Source organism: Piliocolobus tephrosceles, chromosome 8, assembly GCF_002776525.5.
Source record: "Piliocolobus tephrosceles isolate RC106 chromosome 8, ASM277652v3, whole genome shotgun sequence".
Taxonomy (NCBI): domain Eukaryota; kingdom Metazoa; phylum Chordata; class Mammalia; order Primates; family Cercopithecidae; genus Piliocolobus; species Piliocolobus tephrosceles.
The window spans coordinates 110150638-110164454 of NC_045441.1; the positions used below are offsets into that span (position 1 = coordinate 110150638).

At 34.5% G+C, this 13817-nt stretch overlaps 1 protein-coding gene across 1 annotated transcript in view; it reads left to right on the forward strand.

The window, feature by feature from the left end:
* The window catches only part of CFTR (CF transmembrane conductance regulator), a 177245-nt gene that overhangs the window by 97670 nt on the left and 65758 nt on the right, over positions 1-13817 (forward strand). The window contains exons 13-17 of the mRNA XM_023228189.2: positions 1619-1705; positions 3512-4235; positions 6504-6632; positions 10208-10245; positions 10912-11162. Of these exons, the coding sequence (XP_023083957.1) occupies positions 1619-1705; positions 3512-4235; positions 6504-6632; positions 10208-10245; positions 10912-11162 (1229 nt within the window). The remainder of the gene's footprint in view (positions 1-1618; positions 1706-3511; positions 4236-6503; positions 6633-10207; positions 10246-10911; positions 11163-13817) is intronic.

Genomic DNA, 13817 nt, shown 5'->3' on the forward strand with positions numbered 1-13817 from the left:
TTGAGGCTGTTAGATGTTAACTTGCCAAAAGCCACACAGGAAAATTGTAAAGTCACAATTTGAACCAGGTCCTTTTGATTCTTTATATTAAACCATGCTTTGATCTTGGAAATACATTGTAAGGTAATAAATCAATAAATATGGATAATTCACAGACAAGATAATGGCTTCTAAAAAATATGGAAGTTGATTATTTTTATCTGTGAGCCAAAGTAAGATTTATTCTAAGTACTCCACAAATTTAGATAAGATAGAGTATATGGCTTCTAGACATCCAACGTAGAATTGAGTTTGTGTTATCAGTTTAAGATTTGGTTTTGCTGTAAGGTGCACACACTTAGAGGAACTACAAATAATTGTCTATTCTTATTCTGATCAGAATGTGTAATGTGTTGTCCAGTTTGGGACGAAGAATTTATTATTTCTAATCTCATAAGAAACTTGTCATACATGTGAGGGAGAGAATTAAGAACTGAGTGTGGGGGATGGAACTGTGTACATTTTGACGGGATCCATTATGTAGCTCTTGCATACTGTCTTCAAAAATAAGTTACACTATAAAGGTTGTTTTAGACTTTTAAAGTTTTGCCATTTTTTTTTTAAATTTTAAAAATTAGTTTTAAAAATTTCTTAATTGTGTACTGAATACAATTTTCTTTTTTACAGAAGTACCAAAAATTACATGTATAAACACAGAATCCTATGTACTTGAGATATAAGTAAGGTTACTAACAATCACACTTGGAAAATGTAAATGTTTATGAAGAAATTGTCTCCTTTCTATTAATATGAGAACTGTGTCTTCATCTTTATTACCGTTCTAAGGTCAACTCAATGTAGATTTTACTTGCTTATAGTTTCATATTTTAGCTAAATAGTAAAATAATATGGATATACATTTTGTTGTGAATTATTCATACTTTCCTTATTTGGAACTTTTATAAATATGACATAGAGACTGAAACTACAAGGAACAAAATGCAATATCAATTCTACAGTTGTGGCAGCACTGCTATCAATTTGTTGATAGTGGTTAACACTTAGAAAAACATTTTAAAAATAATTTCACATAAATACTGTAATTTATTAGCTATCTCTGACATTTTACAGTTTGAAATAGTTTATTTTCTTCTTGGTGTCCTCACCAAAACCCAACATCTTCGAGGGTAGGAACTGTATAATTTTTGCCATTGTATTTTGAGCACATAGCATGGTACTTGTCTCTAAATAGATACTATTGTTAAAAGTTGTTTGTTTGTTTGTTTGTTTAAGGTAATATTTTATAGTGTATGCTATGGTACAATTCAGTTTGTGACTTTTGCTAGTTTATGCCACTTACAGTTAGCAAAACCATTTCAGCAGTTCTTGGAATGTTGTGAAAAGTGATAAAAATCTTCTGCAACTTATTCCTTTATTCCTTATTTAAAATAATCTACCCCAGTAAAAACATGTATAAAAGAGCTACTTCTGCATCACTTTTGAGAATAGTGTTATTTCAGTGAATAGATGTAGTGACCATATTGCAATGCATGTAGCGAACTGTTTAAGGCAAATCATCTACACTAAAAGACACAGGAAATAGTGAGGAAATGTAATTTAATTTCCTTTTTCTTTTCAGAGCAGTATACAAAGATGCTGATTTGTATTTATTAGACTCTCCTTTTGGATACCTAGATGTTTTAACAGAAAAAGAAATATTTGAAAGGTATGTTCTTTGAATAACTTGCTTATAATGCTTATGCTAAAACACAAGAAAGAAAGTCTATCCCATCATAGATTGCATTTTACCTCTTGAGAAATATGTTCACCATTGTTGGTATGGCAGAATGTAGCATGGTATTAATTCAAATCTGATCTGCCCTACCTGGCCAAGAGTCAAGATTACTTTCATTAAAACCTTTTCTGACTACCTCATGCTGAACCAGTTTCTCCCATTGCTATACTGTTATAGCAATTGCTATCTATGTAGTTTTTGCAGTATCATTGCCTTGTGATATATATTACTTTAATTGATTATTATACTTAACATTCTTATTTACTTTTTTGTGTTAGTATTTTACTTTGTCTTCTCCTTAGATAGTAAACTTCTTTTTTTTTTTTTTTTTTTTTTGAGACGGAGTCTCGCTCTGTCGCCCGGACTGGAGTGCAGTGGCCGGATCACGGCTCACTGCAAGCTCCACCTCCCGGGTTTACGCCATTCTCCTGCCTCAGCCTCCCGAGTAGCTGGGACTACAGGCGCCAGCCACCTCGCCCGGCTAGCTTTTTGTATTTTTAGTAGAGACGGGGTTTCACCGTGTTAGCCAGGATGGTCTCGATCTCCTGACCTCGTGATCCGCCCATCTCGGCCTCCCAAAGTGCTGGGATTACAGGCTTGAGCCACCGCGCCCGGCGATAGTAAACTTCTTAAGAAAATACATATGCTAAGTGTTTCTCTGGTTCAATGTAGGTGAATGCTTAGACCACTCATCTACCTCAGTACTTCCTTGGAGATCTCCTCCTCAGTCACACAGAGCTCAGGAATTATATTTCCTTGGAACTCCTGTTAGGGTCCAATATACATGAAATTCCCTAGACAGACAGACAATCAGTTATATGGCTTGATTTCAAAGTTTCAAAATGATTTCATGGACTATCAAATAGTTTATTGGGAGAACAGTTATATACTCTTCTAGAAATAAAGATTTTAAGCAATAAAGGTGTATATGTGTATAAAATGGCTGGATTATTCCTAGAAGTACCTTTCTTAGAATTTAGTTAAATTTAATATCCAAGATACTATCTTTACAACCCTGAGACTGTGAAAAGTAACTTCTATCAATATAAACTTTACTATGTTTGTATTGTGTTAGTGTGTTACAGTACAATCTAGAACAATGTATCTTTCCATATGATATGTGACATAATGCCTAAAAAAACTGGTATTTCTTAGATGATTCTAGTCAGGATTTACTTCTAGAATAGATTAAAGTTTTATTAGAGGAGAGTCAAACTAATTATCCAATTCTCAGTTGTTTGCTGTTTTACTTTTAGCAAAACAGATTAGTCTTAATGTAAGCACTTGAGAAATAAATTGGTGGTCAGCCTAAAATGTAAACAAGAAATTAATAGAAAATTTAAAGAACAGCAGAGCTCTGACATTTAAAATAAATGAAGTACAAATCTCTAGGGACCTTAAAGGTCATCTAATAATTTCCTCATTTTCTAGATAAATAAACTGAGACCCAGAGGATAAATGATTTGCTCAAAGTCAAATATCTACTTAATATAGGAAATGTAATTTCATTCTCAGTCTGTTAACATGCAACTTTTCAATATAGCATGTTATTTCATGCTATCAGAATTCACAAGGTACCAATTCAATTACTACAGAGTACTTATAGAATCATTTAAAATACAATAAAATTGTATGATAGAGATTATATGGCATGAAACATTAATAAAATGCTAAAATACAAGACATTGCAATAAAGTATTTAAAAAATTGATATTTATATATTTTTATATCTTAAAGCTGTGTCTGTAAACTGATGGCTAACAAAACTAGGATTCTGGTCACTTCTAAAATGGAACATTTAAAGAAAGCTGACAAAATATTAATTTTACATGAAGGTAGCATCTATTTTTATGGGACATTTTCAGAACTCCAAAATCTACGGCCAGACTTTAGCTCAAAACTCATGGGATATGATTCTTTCGACCAATTTAGTGCAGAAAGAAGAAATTCAATCCTAACTGAGACCTTACGCCGTTTCTCATTAGAAGGAGATGCTCCTATCTCCCGGACCGAAACAAAAAAACAATCTTTTAAACAGACTGGAGAGTTTGGGGAAAAAAGGAAGAATTCTATTCTCAATCCAATCAACTCTATACGAAAATTTTCCATTGTCCAAAAGACTCCCTTACAAATGAATGGCATCGAAGAGGATTCTGATGAGCCTTTAGAGAGAAGGCTGTCCTTAGTTCCAGATTCTGAGCAGGGAGAGGTGATACTCCCTCGCATCAGCGTGATCAGCACTGGCCCCACGCTTCAGGCACGAAGGAGGCAGTCTGTTCTGAACCTGATGACGCAATCAGTTAACCAAGGTCAGAGCATTCACAGAAAGACAGCAGCATCCACACGAAAAGTGTCACTGGCCCCTCAGGCAAACTTGACTGAACTGGATATATATTCAAGAAGGTTATCTCAAGAAACTGGCTTGGAAATAAGTGAAGAAATTAATGAAGAAGACTTAAAGGTAGGTATAAATTGCTTATGGATATTTCACCACACAGGGTGCAATTGAGTAGAATGCAATATGTAGCATGTAACAAAATTTACTCAAATCATGGGATTAGGATAAGATTTATCTTAAAACTCAGACAGTATGAAGTTCATTAATTATGCAAGCAACTTTAAAATATAAAATAACAAATGATTTCTTTTTGCGATGGACATATCTCTTCCCATAAAATGGGAAAGGATTTAGTTTTCGATCCTTTACTAAACCAGTGATAATTGTGACTGTAAGTTAGAAAACATCTACTTTATTACCATCTTGAACCCTCTGTGGGAAGAGGTGCAGTATAAGTAACTGTATAAATAAATAGTAGCTTTCATTATTTATAGCTCACAAAATAATCTGTATGGAAGTAGCTTATATAAGGTATATAAACATTTAGACTCTTGATGGGACTAACTCACATTCTAGTTTGTATATCAGTCTTGCCTGAATTTAGCTAGTGTGGGCTTTTTTTATCTTGTGAGTTTGCTTTATACATTGGGTTTCTAAAAATATTTCTTTTAGAGAATGTATATGAAGCTCAACATGTACTAGTGCCAATCTTCAGACAGAAAGTTTGTTATATTAGGTTTTAAGAATAAAAGCATTTTATTTTTAAAACAAGAAATAATATAAAAAGGAAAGCTTTTGTTATTTTAGTAGAAAACTTAATACCTTGGATGAAATGAGCCATGGGCAGGGTTGTAATTAATTGATATATTTAATAGTATAGATCATTTGAGAATAATGTGACCTTTGACAAGACACAAGCCATTAACATCTCTAGACTGAAGTTTCCTTCTTTGTAAAATGAGGGAATAAAATAGATCCCTAAAATGCATAATTTTAGTATTTCTATACTTTACGAAGGTTTCCTAAATGATAATTCATCTATATAGTGTTTGTTTGTTTGAGATGGAGTCTCACTCTGTCACCTAGGCTGGAATGCAATGGCGTGACCTTGGCTCACTGCAACCTCTGCCTACCGGATTCAAGCAATTCTCCTGCCTCAGCCTCCTGAGTAGCTGGGATTACAGGCATGCACCACCACACCCAGCTAATTTTTGTATTTTTAGTAGAGAAGGGGTTTCATCATGTTGGCCAGGCTGGTCTCGAACTCCTGACCTTGTGATCTGCCCGCCTCGGCCTCCCAAAGTGCTGGGATTACAGGCATGAGCCACTGCGCCCAGCCTGAGCCACTGTACACAACCCATTTATATAATTTAATATCAATCTAAATGAATTTCTCAATCCTGAGCCTAAAAATTTAGTTGTAAAGAATGATAGCCTTGACTAATAACAGTTTCTATTTATGGATTGCATCTAGTTCTAGGTGGCATACATTTAGTCCCCACAACTACCCTGGAAGGTACTTAAAATTTTTCCCATTTGCAGATAAGGAAATTAAAGTTCAGAGAAGTTCAGCAACACGCTTGAATTCAAGCAGCTCCTAGGCTGTTAATGGTGGAGTTTGGGTTCAAATTCAGATCTGTCTGACTCAAAAAATGCATACTCCTAACCAGCACACTATATCCCAATTCCATAGGACCCCTTCTTTGTGATTCATAGTGCTTTCCCATGAGTGTTGTTGATTTTGTGAGAAACAAAACTATCTTTTTCCTTTGGACTATCTGGAATCTCTTTTTCCAAATTTTGAAATGTATCTATATGCCAAAAGGCAAAGATTTCTAGAGGAATAGGAATATGCCTAGGATGAGAATTATGTAATTTAAATCATAGCTGCAAAGAGAGATAGTCCTAAGTTACTAAGGAATGTTCAAACGCAAATGGGCTTTCAGTCTATTGGAAGACCTTTATAGTATATACAGTACAGTATACTGATCTGTACTTGTCCATGGACCCCTGAAGAAACAGGTTAAATCAAAGAGAGTTCTGGGAAACTTCATTTAGATGGTATCATTCATTTGATAAAAGGTATGCCACTGTTAAGCCTTTAATGGTAAAATTGTCCAGTAATAATACAGTTACATAATCAGTGATACATTTTTAGAATTTTGAAAAATTATGGTGTTTCTCAGTTTTAATAAAGCTGTGTTGCTCCAGTAGACATTATTCTGACTATAAAATGACATCATACATGGCATTTATACTGATTTATATTTGTTAAAATACACTTAGATTCAAGTAATACTATTCCTTTATTTTCATATATTAAAAATAAAACCACAATGGTGGCATGAAACTGTACTGTCTTATTGTAATAGCCATAATTCTCTTATTCAGGAGTGCTTTTTTGATGATATGGAGAGCATACCAGCGGTGACTACATGGAACATATACCTTCGATATATTACTGTCCACAAGAGCTTAATTTTTGTGCTAATTTGGTGCTTGGTAATTTTTCTGGCTGAGGTAAGAATGTTCTTTTGTAAAGTATTACTGTGATTTAAAGTTAAATTAAGATAGTTTGGAAGGATGTATACATATATATGCACACACATGTAAATATGTATATATACACATACATTTATATGTATACATGTATGTGTGCATATATACACATATATATAACTATGTATAAGTTGTATATATTTATATGTTACATATATTTGTGATTTTACAGTATATAATGGTATAGATTCATATAGTTCTTAGCTTCTGAAAAATCAACAATTAGAATCACTATTGATATTTTACTATTTCATATTACATATAAAATATATTTAAATACAAATATAAGAAGAGTTTTTAATAGATTTTAATAATAAATGTTAAGAGATTCAAAAACTCAAAAGTTAGAAGGCTTTTATTTGGATTGAAATTAAACAATTAGAATCACTATTGATATTTTATTATTTCATATTGCATATCAAATATATTTAAATATAAAGATAAGAGTTTTTAATAGATTTTACAATAAATGTTAAGAGATTAAAAAACCCAAAGTAGAAGGCTTTTATTTGGATTGAAATTAAAGGCCAGGCATGGTGGTTCATGCCTGTAATCCCAGAATTTTAGGAGACTGAACGGGGAGGATTGCTTGAGCCCAGGGGTCGAGACCAGCCTGGGCAACATAGTGAGACACTGTATCTACAAAAACATTAAAAAATTAGCTGGGCATGGTGGTGTGTGCTTCTATGCTACCATTTACTAAGGAGGCTGAGGTGGGAGAATTGCTTGAGTCTGGGAGGTCAAGGCTGCTGTGAGCTGTGATTGTGCCATTGCATTCCAGCCTGGGTGCCAGAGACAGACCCTATCTCTAAATAAATAAATAAACAACAACAACAACAACAACAAAAACACTGAAAGCAAATCTGTACTAAATTTTAAATTCATTTGACTCTAGATCATGAGTGTCCAACCTTGTGGCTTACCTGGGCCATATTGGAAGAAGAAGAGTTGTCTTGGGCCACACATAAAATACACTTACAATAGCAGATGAGCTAAATAAAAGGAAAAAAAAGTCCATGCATAATCTTTGTGATATCTGCCACCACAGATAAGCATAATAGTCCTCTCATTCTGGACACAGCTGCTCTAGATATTTTATTGTTAAATATGCAGGCAGTTACTATTTAAATGAAGATTTCTTCACAAAATGAGATTAAATATGTATTAGTGGCTTAGCATTCATTTTGGACAACCCTTTTAGAGAGTCAAATCACACACTTGCTTACAGAAATTTTGTTGTCTTCAATGTCCCCATTGTGGTTTCTTTACCAAGCCTCTACTGTTCTTCACATCGCCAAGTTAAAAAAAAGGGGGGGAGGGGGGGCGGAAAGAATGAAAATTGCATGGTAGGCCACAAGTTCAGATCCTCATCAGCACAAGAGGTGATAGTAGAAAAATAGTAATTTTTAAAAAGTATGTTCACAATTATACAACTAAACAATTCATTCACCAGTGTTCACAATTCTATTGCCTTCTTTGAATCAAAATTTCCATAGTTTTTCTTTTAGACTAAACTCCTTTATGATACCATTGTGCCCATTCCTCATTGCCATTGAAATGTATCATGAGCATGTCACATTCTGGTACAACTGCTAATCCAGGATGACAGTTTAGTTTTTTTAAATCCAGTTGAGAGTCTTGTACTCATGACCAGAGAACCTAAAGAAAGGTTAAGATACATTTCGTCCTTGATGTAAGTGGTTTGTCTATTTTTAGTTTTCCTAAGGTTCATATTTCAATTTAGATTTATGTTTTTATAGGTTAGGTAAAATATGCTTCCCTTTTGAAATATGAAGTATATAGTCTTTTTAAAAACTTCTTCAAAGCTGTTAAAGTGAGAAAAATTAATTTGGTCTATTCAGTTTGTTAGCACTTATCATTTTGGAAAGAAAGTGACTCTACTTTTATATTTTGTAACATTTTCCCTGCTATAAGGCAGTATCTTCTGTAAGTTCTTAGACATTAGTACCAAAGAAATAAGCAAAAAAAAAAAAAAATCTATTATGTTAATTCTTAGAACCCCTGCTTGGCAGTGCATCATTGACTAGATGGAGAAGAAATGAAAATAATACATTAGGAAGCAGTTTCCTGGTTCTTTTGAAAACACCTAGAGAGTCTTGTTGTTGACTGGAATATCTGAAGATCCTTTTTAATGCTTTCATTCTATGATTGTTAAGAATATGTTATAGAACTGCTTTATCCTGTTTCTTTATGACTTCCCTTCTGCTTGTTAATTAGAAATCCCTGATTAATAGTAGTAGATATGTAGTATATCCCATAATACCACTGCTGCTATTGACTAATAGTAATTATTTTAGGGCAGCTTTATGACAGTTGGTTTATGTTTTAGGGTGTCATTTGACTTGTGAAACATTGAAATCTGGACATTAAGCATACCGTTTTCTATGTGTTATGGAATGATTCTTAAAGCCCTGAGAAAATTGAAAATAAAAATATTTTTCCTTTTTACCCTAATCACCTATGACTGTCACTCTATCATAAACTGAATAAACTTTATAACCTGAAAACATTTTGAAAATGAAGTGACAGAACTTACTTACTCTATTGTTTCTATAAGCACCAAATATTTTTAAAAAGTATTATGTTAAGTCCTTGAAAATATTTTGTTCTAGTCAATATAAGCAGTTTAGGTTGGTAGTTCTATGTGGAAACAGCCACGAAATAATTTTATATTATGATGACTAGATCAGTCTTTGAACATTACTTTGGTTATTGTTCCATTAGTAAATTACTGAAGGCAATCTCACTCTATCATCCAGTCTGGAGTGCAGCAGTGGTGTGATCTTGGCTCACTGCAGCCTCTACCTTCTGGGTTCAAGCAGTTCTAGTGCCTCGGCCACCTGAGTAGTTGGAATCACAGGTATGCACCACCAGGCCTGGCTAATATTTTTTGGCATTTCTAGTAGAGATGAGGTTTTGCCACATTGGCCAGGCTGTCCTCAAACTCCTGGACTCAAGTGATCTGTCTGCCTTGGCCTCCCAAAGTGCTGGTATTACAAGTGTGAGCCACTGTGCCTGGCCTGAAACTTATAATTCATTTCCATTAATATTAATCTTGCCTTTTCCAGTAATTAATTGGTTTCACAGGTATTAGTCCCCTATAATCATTGAATGGCAAATGAAATTATTTATAGCAAATAAACAGATTAATTATCTGCCAGCAGGCTGAGATTAGTTTCTTTAAAAAATGTTTATTATTTAAAACATTCAGCTGTGATCTTGGCTTTCTTGTGAGGTTCAATAGTTTCTATTGAATAAAGGAGATAAATGGCAAAGAATTTACTTCAGTGAAATTTGAATTCCATTAACTTAATGTGTTCTCATCACAAATAATAGTCCTTAGAACAACTATTACAGCTGCTGGACCCGGGAACACAAAGCAAAGGAAGATGAAATTGTGTGTACATTGATATTGGTACACACATCAAATGGTGTGATGTGAATTTAGATGTGGGCATGGGAGGAATAGGTGAAGATGTTAGAAAAAACTCAACTGTTTTCTTGTTCCATTCCAGGTGGCTGCTTCTTTGGTTGTGTTGTGGTTCCTTGGAAAGTGAGTATTCCATGTCCTATTGTGTAGATTGTGTTTTATTTCTGTTGATTAAATATTGTAATCCACTCTTTGTATGTATTGTAATCTACTTTGTTTCATTTCTCCCAAGCATTATGGTAGTGGAAAAATAAGGTTTTTTGTTTAAATGATGACCATTAGTTGGGTAAGGTAACACATACCTGTAGTCCTAGCTCCTCCACAGACTGATGCAAGAGGATCACTTGAGCCCAGGAGCTCAGGACTGTAGTGTTCTATCATTGTGAATAGCCACTGCACTCCAGCCTGGACAATATAGCAAGATCCTATATCTAAAATAAAATAAAATAAAATGAATAAATTGTTAGCATGTACAGTTCCTGCAGTTTCTAAAGAATATAGTTCTGTTCAGTTTCTGTGAAACACAGTAAAAATATTTGAAATAACATTACACTTTTACAGTTTTCTTCAAATGTTTTAATTTAATAAAGAACAACTCAATCTCTATCAATAATGAGAAAACATATCTATTTTCTTGCAATAATAGTGAGATTTTGAGATTAAGGGTGTACACTCTTCTAATGCAATATATTGTATTTCTTTAGACTCAAATTTAGTTCCATTTACATGTATTGGAAATTCAATAAGTAAGTTTGGCTGCCAAATAACAATTTCCCTTTTGCTTTACAGCACTCCTCCTCAAGACAAAGGGAATAGTACTTATAGTAGAAATAACAGCTATGCAGTGATTATCACCAGAACCAGTTCATATTATGTGTTTTACATTTACGTGGGAGTAGCTGACACTTTGCTTGCTATGGGATTCTTCAGAGGTCTACCACTGGTGCATACTCTAATCACAGTGTCGAAAATTTTACACCACAAAATGTTACATTCTGTTCTTCAAGCACCTATGTCAACCCTCAACACGTTGAAAGCAGGTACTTTACTAGGTCTAAGAAATGAAACTGCTGATCCACCATCAATAGGGCCTGTGGTTTCGTTGGTTTTCTAATGGCAGTGCTGGCTTTTGCACAGAGGCATCTGCCCTTTGTTGAACCTCCTTTTGACTGGCATGCACATTTCTCAGATATTATAGGTTATCATATGTTGTTGCTCCTAATATTTCTGTGTTAGATAACTAGAGTAGCTAGGTTTGCAAGAATGTGATGTTGGTGGGACTGTAGCAGCACAAGAAGGCCCTTATGGGTCAGTCATACCTCTCTTTTCAAATACTTGGTCTAGCTTTCTTCTGGGCATCTTGTTGCTAATATATAATATTGTTCAAAAGGGCGGGAAATTTAAAGTGATCAAAGAAAATATGTTTTTTTTGTATTTATTAACATTTATTAACGTTGTATTTATTAACATATTAACATTATTTAGTCTTTTGATGGGTAGAATAATCTAATTTCATGTAACTGCTCAAAGTTATATATGGTAGGGGGGATCCCAAATGTATTTTAAAACTATTTTAATATTATCATATTTGAAGTAATAGAAAGTCAGAGTAGTAGAATAAAGATAACTAAAAAATTTAAAAACTAATAAGGTACTTTGGAAGAAATCAATTCTGTTGATTTCTCATTAGATAATTTTGCACTGCAAGACTGAGGTTAATAAGGATTCCCCCAAGTTTTTTCACAGCAACCTGTGAGCGCTTTCTCTGTTGAGGCATTTACTCTGTGGTATGAAAAGATGAATAAGGCACAGTTCTTGCCCTGGAGGAGGTCACAGGTGAGAGGAGGAATTGACACAGAAACATTTGATATAAAGCAAGGAATAAATTCCAAGACTAAAATTTTCAGAAATCTAAAAAACTCAAGATAAGAAAAACCCATCATATTTTCTGGATGACAAAATTTCAGTGTTATAGTATGTAGGAAGATCTTGATATTTATTCTGAAGCCCATGTGTGTTGCTGAAATCTTTCCTCATTTGGATATACTCATCACCATCCTCTGTTTTGGAGCTAAGAATTTTAGACTCAAGATGTCCAATTAACTTGATCCATTGATTTTATTTTTTATGGAAATCTGAGACCCAGAGAAGGCAGGGGATTTCCCGCACATTTCTAGAAGAGTCAGACATGAGGCATGTGGCACAGTGGAAAGAACATGAGCATTGCCTGAGCTCTGAGTTGGCACTATAAGAGCAGTGATCATGGGCAAGTGACTCTCCCGAGCCTTGGCCTCCTCACCTGTTAAGTGGGGAAAAGAATATTTCAGAGGATCTTTGTGAGAATGAAACAAGGCAATTTACTTGCCTGCTACATAGCCAGTGGGAAATCAATATAAGCTCCCCGTGGTTCCCTTCTGTGGGGTGTTGTTCCCACAGAGGTTGCACTGGCTATTCCACCTCCTCTTTTCCAAGCTCCTGTTTCCCTTTAATGCTGTTCATAGTTGGTTCCAAACCATTTGAAATATAATAAGCACCAGGATGGATTTTTCTTTCCACCAAAGCAAAGTTCATTTTCTGAACACTGTTTATAAATACCAATGGCTATTTTTTCAAGTTTTGATTATCATGAAAAGATACAAATATGTTTAATTAAATATGCTAAAGAATATATTAATAAATATGTATTAAATAATTCCTACATATAAGGCCTTTTTGCTTGGGGCTATGGGTGATACAAAATACGTGTGGCATGATCCCATTGACCTCTAGCAATTTATAACCTAGAAAAAGAGTTAAGATATGTTTATAAGTTCCCGTGATATAAGACATGCATATAGTCATTATAACAGAGGTGCAAAGAAGATGTATTAAGTATGTCCAGAGGAGGAAGAGATTAATCCCAGCTGGAGAAAACACTGATGCTTTCTTGCAGGAGGGCATTTGAGTCGAGCAAGGGAGAAAACAGGTTTTGACAATGAGAGCTGAGGGGAAAGGGGTTTCAGGTAGAGGGAACCACATGGGGAAAGCAGGGAGGTAGGAAAGTGTAGAGTGTGTTTAAAGTATAGACCAGTTTGGCTGAAACAGGGTATTTGAGCAGAGGAAGCTTGTACTAGGTAGGTGGGTTGAGGCCAAATTATGCAAGGCATTAAATATTAAACTGGGAATTTTGGACTTTATCCTGCAGTTTATGAGGGGTAAACGATAAGATTCAATATCACTTTATTTGTACAGTATTATGTTACATTTTATCAAATTGTTTGTTTAATTCCTGTCTAGACCATGAATTTCTCAAGGACAAGGAGCATGGCATATTCACCTCAGTTATTTCAGTGCCTAGCATTGTGCCTGGTACATAAATTGAAGCAACAAGTTATCAACCTTACAAATGTGAATCCATGATTTAGATGAGAGGTTGAAATGTAGATTGTCCACGAAGAGGGTAGAAAGAGAGTATGAAAAGGGAGGACCAGACAGTGGGGCAGGCAGGGAGAGAGAGCAGCCAGGGTTTCGGTAGAGGTATGTCACAAAGGTATGGAAGTCAGAGGAAAAGGAGACCCCTATGTTATGGAATACAAATGGAAGGGAAATGGTGACAGCACATCCAGTAAGTTGTCATTAAATGCAAGGTTGCAAAAATAAGATTGTAATAGCAGGATGAATACCCACCTATTACTAACATAATTTATAGTAAAATC